The 18,736-nt window shown below is 43.6% G+C and overlaps 1 protein-coding gene across 5 annotated transcripts in view; it reads left to right on the top strand.

Moving 5' to 3' along the window:
• The first annotated feature begins 1,728 nt into the window (after window positions 1-1,728).
• Window positions 1,729-18,736, top strand: part of CHST11 (carbohydrate sulfotransferase 11) — a 157,553-nt gene continuing 140,545 nt past the window's right edge. The window contains exon 1 of one of the 5 annotated variants that reach the window (XM_026797820.2): window positions 1,729-2,066. Coding sequence is in view for 3 of the 5 variants with exons in the window: in XM_026797819.2 (XP_026653620.1) it covers window positions 1,949-2,051 (103 nt within the window). In the remaining 2 variants the exon portion in view is untranslated. The remainder of the gene's footprint in view (window positions 2,067-18,736) is intronic. The other 4 variants (XM_026797819.2, XM_014272556.3, XM_014272555.3 and 1 more) reach the window with 4 other exon arrangements.

Below are 18,736 nucleotides of genomic sequence, written 5' to 3' on the forward strand. Positions count from 1 at the left end.
TTTGCTGACTGCCTTAACTATCCACCACTTTGCATTACATAGAAATGCTTCTCTTTGTCTAGTGCTTATCATAGAATGACTTCTTGTCATGTTTGCAGTTTGGACTTAAAAGAGAAAAATAAATTTAAAGTTTCCTTTACATTAGGAAGACTAGAAAATGGTCACTGCATATTAAAACTGCTAAAAAAAATATGGAGAAAATCTAGAGAAAGTAAGAAAAATATTGCGTCAAACCTTTGTTAATCAACAATGGAATTTGTTTCTGATAAAAGGAACTCCAGGCCAAAACTAAACAATCTACTCCATTGCAAATGCCTAACTAATTACTGGTTTATCCTTGAGGTAAAATCTTTGGCTTTTGGAAAGAGGAAGATGACTCTGATGACTTTGCATGTTTCTGTCACAATTAACTGGAATGAACACTCATACCTTCTGGGTTTGTTTGCTTGTTTGTTTTGTTTGGGGTTGTCTGTTTGTGGGGTTTGCCTCTTTTGAGGGGGCAGGGGGCAGTGATGGGAGGGGATGGAAGCTGGAGAATTTTTTTTAGCCTAAAGTATGTTTTACTCCACTTCCTTCCCATCTTTGAATTCAGACTGTTCAGGGCTATTTTCATTTTAAAGACCCCCCCCCCCCCAACTAATCAGAAGAGCAGAAAGAAGCGTGAGAGCAAAAAAATCCCTTAATGCGAGAAGATGGTATCAACATCAGTATAATGATCTTCATTTTAGCAAAAAACAAAACTAATAGCAAAGTGGTATTTGGGCGCGTCAGGGGAACAAACAGAACTGTCACCACCGCACAAAGATGAACGGTATATTGCTAAGAAGACATTTCCATTCAGCACTGTACTTTCAACACCTGTGTAGGTCAGAGCAAGAGGACAGTCCCAGTAAGAGGGCTGTGCCGTGTGGCTCGCCGCTGGGAAACCTCGCTCGGGGCTCCGCCGAGCCGCACTCGCTCACAGTGCCCGGCTCCCCAGCAGCCCCAGCTGTCCCAAACCCGATGCTCGCTTGGGCACGGCAGAGGCCTTTTGTTCTGTAGCTCGCAGCTCCTCTACATTCCTCCCACGTACGGGCTCGTACCTCATCGCCTGGTGCTGCTCTCGATTACGGAAAGATAGATCCACCTTCGGCGGGCCGACTGCGGCGCAAGGACCTTTTGACTCCACCGACAAATGAACAGTGTTAGTTAATGCATAAAACTTAGAAGTCTTGGGTTTGAAAACAAAATAAGCCCCTTTCATTTCCGTCAGGCCAGGTGGCACTGTTTGCCCCCGGATGGTTCCGTGCGCCTGAAGTTGGTGTTTGCGCCACTGATAAAATGAACAGCTCCCGGACGGGACAGCGCGGCATCGGCAAAACACGACGGCAGGGACCGGCTGTAACATAACCTACGGAGCGAGGGGAGACCTGCAAGGAGGCATTTAGGGTTACCGGAGCGACGGACACCGCTAAGAGGGCGAGAATTTCTCTTCACGAAAGGGGCATCGGGCATATCCAGGCAGGAACGAATGCCCCTGCCCGCCGGCGGCTGCCGGACCCCGCCCCCCTGAAGAGGTAGAGAGTGACCCAGAGGTGGTCAAATTCACGGGCAGCGGGGCCGCTCGGACGGCGGCCGCCACACACCCCCGCAGCCCCTCGGGGCCGCCCGGCTCGTCCCCGCCCGCCGCCGCCGGGCGGGACCATCTCTGCCCTTGGCGAGGGGGGCCGCGCTCCGCCCCGGCTCGCCGCCTGGCCCGCCTCCCCCCCCCCGCTCCGCGCGCGCAGAGCGCCCCTCCGCCTGGCGCGCCGCATGGTCACGCCCAGCGCGGCATTAACGCTCCCCGGCGCGGGGCGCGGGCGCCCGGGCATCCTCCGGCGGCGGCGCTTTGGTGCGAGGCGGGCGCGGAGCGGTTCCCGGCACTAGACCTGCGCGCTCCGCCACCCTCTCTGCGCCGCCGGACAACGCCATGAAGCCAGCGGTGCTGGAAGTAATGAGGATGAATCGGGTGTGCAGGATGGTCCTGGTCACTTCTGTGGGTTCCTTCATCCTCGTCATCTTCTATTTCCAAAGTATGTAGTACCCAGGTAGGGCACTGCAACCGCACCGGCCCCGCCGAGGGCGGTGCCCTCCTCGCTCCCCGCCGGCGCAGGTGGCGGCCGCCCTGGGAGCCCTCGCCGGCTGCCCCCGGCTCCAGCTTTCGGCTCCCGGCGCCGCTGCGGCAGGCGCGGGGCTCGGTGGCGGCGAGCACAGTGCCCGCAGTGGCTGCGGGAAGGTCCCCTCGCCCCCCGCAGGAAACTTCCCGCGGGAGGGAGGAAAGTTGGTTTGTTTAAGAATTTTGTTATTTTCCGCTTTATATTGTGCGTTTGGTGAGGGGGGAAGGGAGACGACAGCGGCTGGCAAGCGCTTCATGGCTGAGGGGCGACGGGAGCTGCCCGGTCCCCGCGGGTCCCCCTCGCCGGGAGCGCGACCTCAGCTCCCCTCTCCTGTCAGGGGTCGCGGGCCTTCGTCTTCTCATCTTTTCGTTTTTGGAAGGGTCAGGGACACCGTGGCCGGCAAGGGCACCCACTACCGCCGGCGGCAGCTCCGCTTCAGCTCGCCCGAGTTGTCTGGTGCGGCGGGGGCGGCTGCCCGGCCCGGTCCCGCCGTGTTCGGGCGGCCGCAGAGCCGCTGGCTGGGCACGGGTGTCCGCAGGGACGCAGGCTGCGGAATGTTGTGCAGGGATCACCTCGGATCCACACTCCCGGGTACCTAAAGCGACTTCAGCTTTTCAGTTTCCCTCATCCTAGGGACGGACCTGTGTCGGGGGCAGCGGATGCTGGCTCCCAGGGAAGTCCCACGTCGATCAGCTACTAATTCACACAAAGGTGGGCTTGGGCTGTAAAATTTAATGAGTCAGCTGTGTGCACAGACCCCTCGTAGATGCTTTGTGTAGCTTGGTGAAATTTGTCCAGCATGGCAAAAAAAAAAAAAAAAAAAATTGATCTGTCTCACTTTCCCCCCTTCTGCTTGAGAAATGACGTGGGAATTGCACTTGCAGTGACTTTCTGGAGGGATCTGACAGCTGAGCAGAGGAGCGACGCAGGTGAGAGGGAGTGATACCTCGCAGTGGGCCAGCAGCTGTAGCTGGCAGGCTGGCCACACTCCTCTGCAGGCGAGTCTTCCCAGCCGTACCTGTTATTGTCTACTGCCTGCTCTCAAGTGTCCTGCCTACAGGATATACCTGTGGCTGATAAGGGAATTGCAGTCCAGTGAAAGGAAAAAGGATCTATTCAGGTCGAATTTTTCTTTCCCTGTTTGTGGCTCCCATAGTTGCCATATGTGTATGTGGTACTTAGAGGCGTAGTTTAGTGGTGGACTTGGTAGTGCTGAGTTAGTGGTTGGACTCAGCCTCAGAGGTCTTTTCCAACCTAAATGATTCTATGAGAATTGATTTTTCCTGAAAGTTTTTGGAGAATTTTTCATCAAATTGTAGAGGCTTGATGCACCGAGAGAATTAGGAATCAGTAGATCTGCTGTTCTGTAGTGAAGCCAAGTCGTGTTTGGTGCTTTTCTATCAGCTGTCTGCTCCTCCAGAGTTGGTATAATTTGCTTGATTAATGTGTTCTTGTATGGTGCCCTTCTGTGTTAATACCTGCCAACTTCTTGGGAAAGTTAGCATATTTATTATCTTTCCTGCTGTGTCTGTCCCATGTTTACTGGTTTCACAAGGATTGCTCTGTCCTTAGCAGACCTGGAGAAGGCTTTATTTCTAGTCTTCAAGGCACCATGCAGAATTATGGGTTGTAACATAGCTTCACCAATTGAATAGAAATGTGATATTTTAATTGGTGGAGTTCCACAGATAATATAGTTTACAGACATATTCAGAAAATTTGGCCAAGACTTATTATTTCCCCTTGTTTCAGATGAATTATACTGCTGGAACACAAACTTTGCATGCAATAGGTGAGAGATTAGGCTAAATATTCTTGTGCGAATTTTTGAATGTAGAAAAATCATGTTTTAAGAATTCTCAGTATGTTCTATAGTTAACTATTGGAGATTATGGCTTTATATTCATTGTATTGTGAGGCTATAAATAGGCTGATATTTTAGTACAGTTCAAAGGATTTAGCATAAGCTCCGAGGAGAGAATGCGATGCTGTGAAATCACTGGGAGGATAATGTGCACCCGTTTTCTGTGTGGCACATAGGTTGTTAGTGTGAGTGGAGTAGATCTGGAAATAAATAGAACACAACCTTTATTGTGCCTTTTTCATAATAACTTATTCTGAGGTTTTGGGGTTTTTTTTGGTGGGCTGTTTCCATGGCAGGAACTGCTGGGAAGCTCTCAAGTTCTGCTTCACTACCTAGTTCCTACACAGTTACACATGTTTTGTAAGGCTCAGACAGCTGCTCTCCCAGATATGTTATGCCATTGTACATGTTACCATCGTGATAACGCAACTGATAGATAAATGTAGAGTTCCTGAAGGGTCAGTAGGGAGGTGGTAGACCTGTGAATGTGATATACATTGTGTAGTGGATCATCTTTAGGAATTAAGTCTTTTTTTGTAACATATGCTTGTAACCTTTATTGTGTGGCAGAATTCACTGGAGCCAGATCCTGGGCAGAGTGTATGCTGGGACTGGAGGTATTAAGAGCTTTCAAAATCTTGGTTAATGTCCTTTTTGTTGTTGAAGGGTGTTCTAAATTCTAGCTGGTCTTCACTGAAGCATGTCTTTGGATGGCTGCAGGAGGGAGCTCTCTCATCTCTGGCTTGCCAGTGTCACTGTTGTTGGTAGCTTACCATGGTGTCTGGCAGAGGCACTTTGCAATCAGAATTAGATGAAAAACTCCCACTCAAAACCTTTTGGAGAGAAAATAAGATTTTCAGATAAGTCCTCAGCGAGAAGTGTCAGGTCCTTCTTGAGCCCCAGAGTTCTCTCAGTGAATTTCGGGAGGCTGCTTACAGAGCATTCTTGTCAGTTTCAGGTGAGAGAAAGTGAAGGTGAAAGATGCTAGGAGGCCACCAGATGATGAGTCCAACCCCTTCTGGGTTAAGATAAAGATTTATCTGTTAGAGGGGATTTTCCATTTTAGGAGATCTGAATATGGAACTCTTGCTAGAAGTGTGAGACCCAAATTTCTGCTGATAGCTTGTTTTTCTTTGGGGTAAAAAAAAAAAAAAAAAGAAAATTACATAGTTAACAGAAACCTTTTTTTTAAAAAAAGACAGGCGAAAACCCCAAACAACACAAACGCACTTAATGCCTGAAGCTGAGAAGATGAGCTTTGCCTTATCTTTGCAAAAGAATATAAAGTATCCCTTGTTCACTATCTTAAATACCGACACATTCATGCTGGAAGGAAATCAGGTGGTTTTTACTGTTTCTTCTCTTTTTGGCTGTGTTCCCATTCTTTGCTGGGAAGCCAGCTGTAAATGTGCTGTTTGGTTATTGCACCTTTGCGTTATCGGAGTTTTGTCAGAGATTACCGAAGAGCTGGGAACCCACCCTCCCAAGTTAGGTTCCCCAACCAGTTGTTGTTGAGGGAAGGTGAATTATGCAGCTCTCCAGTGCTCAGGACCACTGTAAAGAAAATGCTGGAGACAATCCTGGCTGTTGTGGTTTATCTGAAGCTATGTTTGTTCCTGGGGGAAGTGAAGTGGTAGTGGGGACTTCAATGTGTTTTCCCATTGCCTGTCTAGCCTTTACTGAAAAAAATCCATGCTGCAGTGTTTGCTATAGTTGGAGATATAGCAATATATAGCTGATTTTCCCTGTCTCTTTTGCTCAAATATTTCCCCCTTTCACTCTCCTGCCATGTGCTATCTAGATAACTGAGTGCAAGCTTATTATTTCTCCATGCTCCTGGAATTTCAGTCTGTGTGAAATAGCTCAGTTTTGGGCTTTTATGTGACAGCCCATCATAGTTTTATCTGCTGTATTTCCTATGAAATCAGTTTTCTCACTGGTCTTTAGCCTGCCTACACTTTCATAGATGTTTGCTTTGTTCTGTTGCTTCCCAGCTGCAGCAGGTGGGGGACTGTGAGTCACCCAGTGGAGGCAGGAGCTGCTCTGCTGGGCTGGGGGTCACACTGGTGGTGTGTTAGGATCCCCCAAGGTGTAAAATTGAGGCAGGATAATTAATACTGTTTTTATCTTACCTCAGACAGGTTTATGAAACTGGCTTATTCTAAACCTGGTTCCCTTCCCATCCCTCCCATTGCTTTTTTTTTTTTTTTTTGCTCCATTTTCCATGTCCTGTTTTAGACTCATACTGCTCTCCTCTGGATGCTGATGAAGGCTAGATCTCACAGGTCAGACTTGCCTCATCTCCATGATCATCTCAGTTACATTTGCAGAATGGTATGGCTGATGTCTGCCTTTGCTCAAATATCAGAACAACTCAGACCACAGGAGATTTTTTTCCTTAGGTTTGAAGACAAGCTTACCATTGGTTTTGATGGCAGATTCTATTTGAAAATCAATGCAGCAGTCTCCAATCTTGCAACTGATCCTTGCTTTCTCTTTTGCTTACAAAGGAGAATGAGATCTGCAAGGCAGTTGGGTGTGGGGCATTCCTTTGATGGACCCTGTATACTGATTTTAAATTATTGTGTTTGGGATACAGAGAAATTTGACAGCCACAAGAAACCGGCCCTCATTTAATTGCATGCAATGAAATCCATCCCCCAGAAACCCTGCTGTGTGCTATATCTATTTGTTGGTGTCCCTATAAAAGCTTTTCATAGATTTCCATGGAACTGTCATCAGTGTGAGCAAACCTACTCTGGTCACTATGCTCCAGAAAGACTGGTAGTCTGGAATTGCTTTGAGTTGAGAGTTAAGCTGCTCTTTGTATCTTGTGAAAATCTTTGTGGTTAGTGAATATTAATCTTATTAGAAGAGCAGCTTTTTCTGTTGCAGTGCAAATGAGTGTAGGTTTTTGCAACAACTGCTTGCTGAACTGAAGAAATAAAAATGTCTCTGAATGTGTTCAAGCAAAAATTACCTGGGTAATTATGTTGCATTCCTGTCTTATTACATCAGGATATTTTTTACTCCACTGTTACATTTTCTACTTTGTAGGTTTTTATAAGTTTTTTAAAATTATTACTGTGTATCGATATTGGGAAAGTAACTGTCCTAACTTTCAGCGTACTGATGCTCTATTCACGGATGTAAAGTGTCATGACTCAGCTTAAGCTAACTTTTTCAGAGATAAAGTCAGTGTGCATGGAAACATTTGTCTTGAACTCGGCAAAACAGCATATAGAGCAGAAATGCCCAGTGCTTTTTATGAACAAATTGATAAAATTGATTTGTTGCAACTAGAATCTCATTTTTATTTCATATTCAGAAATATAAGCATTCTCTTTCTGAATTCTTAAGTTGCTTCCATTATGCTTCAGAAGTGGCAGGTAATTTATCTTGTACTGTACCATGTAATTAACTTTAAAAATGGTTCAGACAATTGGAAGAAATTAGATTCATGTTACTTTTTTGAAAGCCGGCACTACTGTATTTTGTTTGACTCTGTTGCTAGCTGTACTATATCAAATCCTGCCTGACAAAGCTTCTGCAGTTGTCCTTGTGTGAATGTCATTCTAGCACAGTGTTTTTTCCTCTCAAGCCTTTTGGGCTGGTGCATATGTATTATGTATTAACTCTAAGTTAATCCTGAGGGAGTTAAGGACTGGGATGGGGGACACAATGATTTGAATCTGATGGTTTTTCTTTCTGATTGTTTGTGCTGTTCAAAGCAAACATTTGAGTTCTGTGTGTGACTTGAAGTGTCAACATACATAAAATGAAGCATAAGATGCATGGATGAAGGGTCCATTTGAAATCAATGAAAAGAGTTTTCCCCTTCACATTAAAGGAATGAAATTAGGATCAGGAATGATGTACTTGTGTAGGTCTGGCATGTCCAGGATAAAGATGAAGACATGTCTGTGGTGAGTTACATAGATTCAGCAGCCACCTACTATCTTACAAGGATAACATTTCAAAGCATGTTTGTGCTTTTTTGAATGTTCCTGTTCCCTGTAGCTCATTCATATAGGATCTCTGTGGGCAAGGTATTTGTTGTTACAGTCAGAATTCTGACTAGTTCAGTTAATTCCTCATTATTTGCGATTCAGTACCCAGGTTATAGATATCCTTTTGTTATGGTCAGAATGCTTGTGTGTGACAAAGAGGTGTTTCTGGCACAAGCCTTGTGCTCTTAACTAGAGGATAAGACCACCAGAGGCTACTGTGAACCAGTGAAAGAATTCAGTTCCTAATTATCTCCAGTTCATGCCACAGGATTTTCTTGGATTTCAATTTTGTGGCTGTAATCAGCATTGGGTGCAGTATGTTCCCGCTTTGATGTAATTATTTGGCACCTGAAACTAAGGTTTCATGGATAAACCAAAATTTTACCTCATATGCACTTGGACTCTGCATTGCTTCTTTTGCGTAATATTTTCATCCTCCACTTTTCATTTAATGCTGATCAATGTATATGGTTTGTTTTCTTGCCCTCCCCACATACTCCTTCATAAGGAGCTAGCTGTTGGGGGAGTTGTCTGGAGTAGCTCCCTTCCCTTCTGTGGAACTGAAATTCTAAGTTTCCACATGAATGGCCCATGTTAGATTTCAGCTCCCTCCCCTGTGTCCTCTGGTGCTGTCAACATGACTAGGCACTACCTAATGGAAGGCAACCTGTGCACAGATTAGGAGCACTTATCCACAAGGACTATCCTGTGGCAGTGTGCATTCTCTGCTCTGCCCTTTCTGCAGATCCCTGCAGGCTGGTGGGGAGCCTCTCTGGCAGAACATGGAAACTGCAGGCATGTCTGTGGGAGCTGGTGTGTTTTACTGGTTCCACTACAGGAACTCGGGGACTGAAAAGCTCTGTGGCAGGAAGCCTCAGAGAGCCACAGTGGATGACAGGACTCTCAATTCTGTGATATGCTAACAGGACTTTGGGTAACAGCATGGTATAAGTAGGTGCAGCACAAGCATTTTTTAATTTGCAGTAAGGAAGCTTTGTGTCCATGGGAGTCAAGGAAGGCTTCCTTGTGTAAAAAAAACCAATTCACTGCCTTATGCATTTAAAATTTAATTATCCAGGGTTTTTGGAGTTACTTTAAAATAGTAATGCTTTTTTGGGTTGCCTTTTACACTGTGCCCAGTGTTGGCAATGAAAGCAGATGACAGCTTTCCTTTTGGTCATATTAATTTTACACATTAGAGATGAGGTCCTGAATAAGGCATTAACATTTAGGTTACAGGCATCAGAAGGGGATGCTATTTAAAAGAAATAAAGATGGCTGCCATTGGAACATTTGAAAGAAAATGTTCATTAGAACACACTGACTGAAATTGAGGCTAGATTTGGAAACTGAGTATTTCATGTCTTTTCCCCTGACAAATTGGAATCTGTACATTAAAAAAGCCAAGTATGAGCACTTATAAAATGCTGACTGGAAAAAAAAGAGGGCTATGTGCACAAATGTGTATGAATGTGCACATGCACTCACTCATCTTCCCACCCTCTACAAAATTTGTAGTTGGTGGCCCAGGTAATCCAAATGCACAGATTTCTGCAGTGCAAACCTTTTTCTCCTAACAAGGCTGCTGAAGTTCTTTGATATTAAAAGAAATCGCAAAAGTGCCACGTGCTCCACATAGGTGTCTTTGTTATTTTACTATGTGCAATGAGTGATAAGTGTGGTTTCTCATTTCTGCTACTCTTTCTCAACTTACACATTTGGAAACATCCAGGTTGAGAGAGGAATAATTTTATTAATTCTTTGTAGGCTGTAGAAGAGCAAGGATTTTTATAGTTTGTCAGGGTATCTATTTAAACAGTAAGAGTGCCTCTTCAAGATAGCCTTTGTCTTGTTTGTGCCAGGCTGTAGACACTGAGGGATGACTTTGCTCCATTACTATCAATCACTGCTGAAATGGCTTCACACTCCTATGAAAAAATGTAAAAGAAGGTGCTGGGGGAAATGGAAAATACAAACAATGCAATCAAGCAGAATTTCTCACAGCACTGTGATTCTGGGGATTTGAGAGATGGTAGCTCTATCCAACACATGTCATGGAGGTAAGTTGCCTGCACTGTGCAAAAACAGGTGTGAAATGCTCACATCCTTAAATGTTGTCTGCCCTTCCTTTGGCAGGGAGAGGCAGCCTTGGTTTCTTTGAGTATTGTCTCAGGCTAAAAGATGCCCTCCTTAGTCATCTTAATATCAAAAGATTCTCTTTTTATGTTATTTGGCTGAGTGGTAGGAGACATAGATTTTAATTGCAGAGTGCACGTATATAATCCACAAGGAATAAAAGGCTTTGTTGGGTTTCAATCCACTTCTTGAACACACTGTACTCTGTAAAAAGCAGGGAACTGTGGAATTCTTTTTTTTTGTCTTTTATTAATTTTTAAGGCATTGACACTCAAGATACATTTTCTAAATGATAAAAAGGTGGGCTTCAAGACCCTTAGAGTAATGCCTTCTGAATTAATTTAATAAATGACATTGTAGCTAGTAATTGTCATGCTTTTTTTGGCTAATAAATGATTGTATAAAGGAATCAAACTTCAAAATGGATAGCCTGTAGGGATTTTTGAATTAGTCAAGGTAGACATATAATTATTAAGGTGACTGTAATTGGATCTCATGGATGATCTTTACTGTAATACCTTGTCTTAAAACAAAGAGCTTTAGATAGTTAAAATCCTTTAAAAGACTATTTGCATCATAGTACTTTAAAGCTGATTGGTATGCAGGCAGAACAAAAATGTCTGTATTATCTGAAGTGACCTGATGTGGAATAGCACATTCTGCACCCATGCTGGTGGGTACCAGGAACGGAATATGTCCTTCTAGTAGTCTGTATTTTTACAGTCTGTGTTGGAAGTGGTAGCAGAAAATTTATAGTAACTGAGGAGGAGGGCCTTAACACTTTTTAAAGACTTGATGATTAATAAAATGTGTCAGTTGGTGTCATAAATACAAAACGATAAAGCCTGTCTTGATTGTGTATTTTGGTCTTGATTAACTTCTAAAATACATTTGAGTTTCCAGATGGTGATAAGCTGGTGATAAGTTTTATCTTTAGAATTAGGCATGTGTATGTGTGCATGTAATTATAAAGTTGAAGTAACTGCTTATCACTGGGGCAATACACCAGAGTGTGATGGACTAAAAGGGTGACTGGACACGTGATCTGTCCCACTTGCTGGATTTATTAATTGTTACAGGATCAGTCAGCTGGACATTGTGCAGAGTTCCTGCCACTATGGCACTGGCAATCCTGTGGGCTGTGCCAGGTAATCTCTGCCTCTCCACATTCCTTCTCTTCCCAAATCAGTCTTACTTGTCCTTGTGGCAAGATTAGGGAAGCTCAGATAGAGTGAACATGGCTCCCTACTAGAGTGTTGGGTTTGGGGTTTTGTTTTGGGCAAGACCTAAGAATTTTTTTTTCTGAAAGGTGTACATTAAGTGGTTTGAATTTGCTGGTGGGTGGATGGCATGAGGTCTGCATAATGACTGGAGGAGACACTGGTTGCTTTTCAGTTGATTTTGGTGAGTACTAGGTCAGATCTACTGTGCTTAGAGCAGAGGATTTTGGATTGTACAAAGGGCATACTTTCCCCTTGGACATAGAAATATAGGATTGCAGGCTTGGTTGGAGCCCTGGACTCTTTCTCCCCTGTATATCTGGGTCAGTTCCATTGACTAGGTTAGATCAATTCTGGATCATAGGTACTGTAATGAAGAGCAGAATTTGTCCCTCTGTGTCTTCCTACAGACCAGTATACAGTAGAGCAACAACAGCTTTGCTTGTCTGTTTTCCCAGTTATTGTCCTTTCTACAGTCAAGAGAATGGATTTTTTTTTTCCTGAAGAGATGCATGCTTGAAGTATTGGGAGGAGTGCTGCCTATTTTCAATAGCTTCAGTAGAGATTACATTGACAGACAAGCTGTATGTAACTATTAGCATGCAGATCATCAGTAGGATCGAAGCTTTCTTGTCCTGCTGTAGAGCTTCTCTGTCTCATGCAGAAAAGGCTATTAATATTTCTGGTGCAGCAGCAAAAATGTAATTGCATTAAAGAAAAATAACTGTGAAAAAGTTGGGGCTTCTAGAGCTATTAACTCTTTTGAGATAATACTTGTTTGAGATGCTAAATTAGCTGAAATAGATGATATAAGATAGACATGATTTAATTAAAATTGTCTTCATATTTGGCTGTCCTGATCCAGCTTGTGGTTTTTTTTTTTTTGGTTTTTTTTTTTTTTTTTTGTGGTTTGTTTTTGTTTCATTTTTTTCTTTGTCCTCCCCAGAGCACATCAGTGTTGCTGGTGAGTCTTTCCCCATTCTGTGCCTGTTTCCTGAACACTTTTAAAGAAAAAACTTCCAGAGCAGAGAGAGGAGAATATTTGCAGAGGATGCAAAGCAAAAGTATACGTGGGGCTATTGTGTCTAAATGATTAGTAATGCCTGAAGTCCATATATCAGTATAATGTCAGTGCCCTTACAGCCTCATCCATCTCCAGAATGCTATAGCCAGCGTGTTAACACAGTACTGTGAGAACTCTTTGTGCAGCTGGAAAGGCCTCATTCCCCCCAGTGTGCCTGGGCACCAAGGGAAACAGGCCATAATTCTTGTTTGTCTAAACTAACTGGGTTTTTTTGCCACTGACAGTCTTTACAGAAGCATTTCCCCCCATCCTTTTAGGTTGGTTTTTTTTTGTACTCTTCAGATCTTTTGCTTGTTTCTGCATTCATTGGGATGTGACCAAGAGATTTATTTCAGGCTTCCGTTCCAGCTGTGAGGGGATCTCTTGTCATCAGATTGTACCTCAGCCACTCTTACTTTGCTAGAATGGTTTATGCTTGGTGTACTTGTTCAGCATTTTGGGAGTCCAGAAACACTGCTTAGTGTCAAGCCATGTGTGTTGTATATTGGTTAATGATGAGTCTGTACTTTGATACTGTCTGTTGCAGTTGAAGCTTTCATTGGGAGCAAGTTATGAGCAGTGTTTTTGGAAATCTTTGAGAATTTGGGTCCAAATCTACTTCTGGGACAGTTAATACTTTAATCAGGAGTCTTCAAAATGGTGCACAAAGTAGGTTCAGGCTTTCTTTTTCACTCTATAGCTAGGAACACTGAGGCATGGTCAGGAAGGGTATGTGTGCTGGGATTTTTTTAATGGTTTCCCACCAGGCTAGTGACACATTTAGGAATGAAACTGGAGGGGTAGGGTGGATTTCTTGAGCTTATATGATCTGAGGTTTGCAATCCCTTATAGGCTTGGAATAGACGATATGCAAGCTAGATATGAGGCACAACCCGGTTCCCAGCACTCAGCCCAAGTAATGCCTCTGCAGGCACCTTCAAGTGTGCTCTCTGCTTGTGAGAATGACAGTTGTGGACAGTCTTGTGTCCTTTGGAGTGCTCCTGACAAGAAAATGCTTCTGGTGCAGATACACAGGGCTCTGAGAGCTCCTTTTGAAAGCTCCTGTACAAAGTGTTGCCTTCATGAGACCAGACTGAGGTGGAGGCCACACCTGTGCCTAGAAGTCTGTTCTCAGGAATAGCGAGCCGGACTTAATCTAGGTAGTGTTGTGCTTGGACAGCTTTTGCCACTGAAAGTTTTACTGGATCAATATAAGTGGGAAAAAGGTCTGCCTCTTCTCTTTTCATTTTCTTTTACCTCTGTGTCCAGGTCTGCTAGAGGTTTTGCCAGCAAATCTAAGTTTACTAAAATAAAGGAAAAAAAACCCCACATACAGTGAAACTGTATCGTTTCTATGGTCTTGCTATGTCAGCAGAGCTTTTACATGTTGATCAAGGCTGATGTGCATGATGCATCCTGGGTTTTTATTCATGCACCAATGTTTAACATAGTTGTAAATTAAAATAGCGCCTCTCTGTAAAGTATGTTGTCCCTGCACTTTGCTTATTCTTTTCTTATTGCAGTTTTAAAGTCAAAGTCAGGAAGATATGATTAGCTGTCGCTGTGAGGGGCTGCAGCTGCTGGCTGATGCTCTTCCAGATCCTTCCCTTTTAGACCTCCATGTTTCTGTGGTGCCTATGGGACATGGTTGATGTTCATTCCTTGAAAAAGAAAACCTTGCTAGAGCATTTCATGAATGTGTTTGCTCAGAGTGGCCTCTGATCTCAATCTAGGATCTATTTGAGTTCCTATGAAATTCTGGGGCATTAGAAACAATGCTTCATGCAGTGCAAGGTGGGAAAATGGAAGCTACTTAATGTGTTTGAAAGGCTATTTTTTTACCTCAGTCTTGGAAACAAAACATTTCCCATCTGTCTCACTGAACATGTGTGATTGTTTGCCACAAGTACAGGACAGCAAGCACAGGACCATGAACTGAAGTTCTTTGGCATTTTGAAGAGATGGACTTCTTGTCATCACTGCAAGACATCTAGGAAGGCTTTTCTTCATACCTTTTCTCTCCCTTGCTTACCTCTAAGTTTCTGTGTCCCCCCTCACAGTCAAGCATAATAAAAAATATATCTGTGTCTGGAGTTCTGGTGCTTGTTTGCTTCTTCCTCATCTGTCAGATTAATTTTGCATTGAATTATGTAAAATGTTGCTCTGTCACAAGTTGTGGCTGGTAGTGGATTGCTTGCACACTACATCTGTTCAGATGTTCAGGGGAGGGACCACTTTAAAATTTCAATTATAGCCTAAAAATACATGTGGTGCCTTTTTTCACATTTGATTCCCTTGCTAGGAATAGCAGGGTTCTGTCATGTTTGTCATGTTTTCTAGCTGCAGACAGTTTTAAGCAGCATGTAGTTATGTAGCAAACTGGAAAAACGTGCACCCATCTACCTCAAGTGAGGGCATGTGGGGATAGTGCTATGGCCACACCAAGTACTGCACATGTGGAAATTACAGGGGCTGGACTTTGAGCAGACAACCAGTGTTTGCATGCTTAATTTATGTAATAGCCCTTTCGGTTCCCATCTGTTCCTGTGCCCTTTGGCAAATGGATTTGCAGTTTTCTGACATGTGAAAATGTTGTCAAGTTCAGGGGATAAAACTCGGATTTTATTTAATTGCTTCTTTCTTTGTCTGTTGTAATTTGGTCCTTGGGGAGAAGAGGTTGATCCCAGGAAGCAGGGAAGCTTTGTCTTCAAAGGCTGCCAATAATCTGTGAGTGCAACTCAGGGTTGTACTCACAGGTCAATGAGTTGAGCACTTATGCCCCAAATGCATCTCACTTTCTCATACGCAAGCAAGGCAGCTGCAAGGGAATTGTGCTGTAAATGAATATGATCTGAGAACCCCCTGTTTCTGCACTCATGGCTAAAGTGTGACTGGGACTTCTTGTGAAGGGTGTTGATCCAGAACAAAGGGTGCAAAGATGAGTTCCCGTTCAAGTGGACCAAAGCAATTGGCTCTCAGGAAGGAGGAGTCGGTTCTTGCCTTGCTTTTATCTCTGTTCTTGCTCTTCTGCAGTGCCAGGGCACATTCCACCTCTGTGGCTCGGCTGAAGCATGGTCCTGTGGCAGGCACAAAGCAGACCAGATGTTGAGGGCAAGGAGTCTGATGGGCCTGACAGAGAGCAGCAACAGTGGTGTATGTTACAGAGCTTCTGTGAACCTGAACAGCTGAGCATAGGTAGGGGATATCACCAGCACAATAGAAAAGCAAATTACTGCTGAAAACAATTGCTGGCTACCAAAACTGAAAATTCTGACAGATTTATTCAAACTCAAGTGTGAGCCTGTGCATGACCCCAATTATCGCCTCACTTCTGCAATTTGAAATGGGTTTGTGTCAGATACAGGCTACATGGGAGCTCCAAGGTATGGATGGAGAAAACACTCATCCTTTCATTACTACTGGAGTAGGCATATGTACACCCATGTCTGCAGCATGGTAAGCCAAGCACAACAGTTGTCTGTAGCTTCCCACTTGTGTTCTTCCCTGCATATCTTGAAATGCCTTCTACCAGTACTGTGAGCTTGTGCTCTGTTAGTCCTGTGGCCTCCTTTCTGGGGCAGGCAGTGTTCTGCTTTGTAGGGCACTGGGCTGAGCTGTCTCTGTGAGCAGCATGCTTCTCATGACATCTGTGTTGGGATGAGTTGTGCCCCTGCAATGTTCTTGTGTGGGTCATCTGCTATGTTGGGAGACCAGGTTGTAGTAAACTGGCCAGATCAGTAAAACTAACCTCCTTCCTAGCATATGCCCATAACTTCAGGAAGTGGTTGGAAGAGCTGGGACTTCAACCTAGGAAGCTTCAGGCTTGCTACTGAATGATCATGTCTTTGGATAATGTCAGTGGAACAAGGACAAGCATGGTGGGAAGGAAGCGATTGTCCTAGTAACAGAGGTGCGACTCTAGGAAGATTGGTTGAGTCAATTGATATCTCTTGGTTCCCTCAGGGTTCTGGCAGTAGGCTTGCTAGCTCATTTTTGATTTACTACCTTACCAGCTCCTGAAGAAGCTCTTCTGACAGCCCCCACATATGGGCTTGTGCTACAGAGGAACCCAGAGACAAGTGGTAGGTGGTGAGAAGATTTGCTGTGCCAGTTGATCACCACCATGGTTGTAAGGGTTTCGTGTTTTGTGTGGTGGGTTACAGTTAACCTTGGCTCTTAGACTTTCTCAGTTTTGGAAGCTAAATATGAGTATACCTTCAGGACAGAAAGCAAAGGCATAATTTAGGAGGAGCAATCTCTCCTAGGGGAATCTATTTCATCAGGAATATTTATTCAAAGGAAAGCCAATAATTTCCTGCTAAATGGATACACATAGCCTAGCATGTGTTCACAGAGGGGCAGGACTGACTTTCCAAGTGTTTGATCTCTGGCAGAGCTGGCTGGTGACATGCAAGAACATTGAAGGTCATGGCTTTTGTTGCTTCCTCTTCAGCCCTTTTGTCTCGCTGTGGTGGTGCTGGCATGCAAACTACACCCTGCTATTCCATGCTGGGCTATTCCTTGCAGTTCCTGGTGCCTCTTGAGCTGGAACTGGTGGTGAAGCAGGCAAAAGCTGGTCAAAGCACACATCTAATTGAATTTTTTGGTCTTGAAAATGTGGGATTTTCAAATACTCCCATTAGTGAGCATTAGTACTGAGGAGAAACATGTCACCAGGTAGGGTTTTTTGGAGTCAGAATTTCAGTATAATTAAAAAGAGATTACTGAACTTAATATTGTTAGAAGAAATGCTTTCATGAAATAAAGAACACCACTGGAACCTCTGGGTGCATGTAGGAAACCATTGCCTGCAGCTTGATGTTAAGGCAAGGGAAGCTTTTTTGAAAGTATGGAAAAAGGGAGCTGCTGTGCACTGGAGCTTCTTACTCTTAGCTCTGTCAGAGGTTCTTCTGGAAGGAGGGCATTGTACTTCTGAAGGACTGAGCAGAAGAAACATGTGGATTCAACTGAAGTGTCAACATAACTAGCAAAAGATTCTGCAGTTTGTGTTGGAATAATAAACTGATAACTAGAATTTTAATTAACTTACATTTTTAATATTTTGCCATGTATCCTAGTTAATTTGCAAATGAATATTCTTTTGCAGTGTTGCCGTACTTTTCATTCTGGCAGTCACCACCTTAGGGCTGGGTTATCAGTGCTAACACATACTTCAAATTAAATTGAGAGGTAACAGTGAGAGCAATTTGTCTGCAGCAGTATGGACAACTTCTCCTAATTCTCAATCGTGTGTCACTCAATTCCATTATGACAGGAATATATTAATCCTTTCTTATGAGCAATTTAGTGTGCCACTAAGTGGCAATTTAGTGTGCAAGCTAAGGCTTGCATTTTTATAATGCATTATTGATTAATATTGTTAGGGTTTGTGTTTCACTACTGGATATTCTTAGCTGTGATTTCTGTCTTGTACTTGACTGCTGTTGCTGTTCCTGAAATACATTATTCAGGGGCAATACCTCTGGAGGAGGACAGTATTTCCACCTGTGCACAGGACTGACTGGCAAGCACAAGTAATTAGTTGACAGCATGACCAGGAGTGCTTAGAAGCCATAGGAGAGTCTGTTAGGACTTTTCTAGCAAGACTGGCAATGGACTTGTTTGATATTTTTATTTTGATCTTTCCATGTTGCTGTAGAACTGCAGTGGCAGAAGCAGTCCTACTGCTTGGCTTTCCCAGGGTCTACTACAGTGCTGGAAGTATGGGTGTTGCCAGTTCTCCTTGAAGGAAGGCAAGAAAACAAAGCAGATACAACACTCACATGAAAAACAAATGAATCTTGTTTTATCTTCATATATTGTCTGGGGAAAAAAAAAAAACAACCCTCCTGATTTACATTAGTCTGAAAGAGACAGATTTCGTGGCATCCAAGAGCTCAGTCTTGGGGTTGGACTTCTGGTGAAGCCAAACTGTGAATGGAAAGTTTAAGTGATCTGGCTGTAAAAATTTACTTTTGCGGAAGGAGAATTTAAACTTATGTCAATTTTTACAATGTTAATCTCTGCAGAGGGGATCTTAATTGCAAGACCGACAATTTGGGTCATGTTTGAAATTGATTCAGAGACTGGTCCTTGATAACTTTGGATCCGTTTCCAAAGCTGACTTGCGAATGAGATTGAGGATCAAAGCCTAAATGACACTTTGTTTCAAGCCTGAGTGTCAGACTGAGGCGTCTTGCTTTAAAGTGGGATTTTGTTCCATACTTAAACTTCAAGTGAAAAATTCACCATTGTACTGAAAATCTTCACACTTTGAGGCTTAAAAGACTTATTGAAGATGAAGGTGA

Source organism: Zonotrichia albicollis, chromosome 4, assembly GCF_047830755.1.
Source record: "Zonotrichia albicollis isolate bZonAlb1 chromosome 4, bZonAlb1.hap1, whole genome shotgun sequence".
Taxonomy (NCBI): Eukaryota; Metazoa; Chordata; class Aves; order Passeriformes; family Passerellidae; genus Zonotrichia; species Zonotrichia albicollis.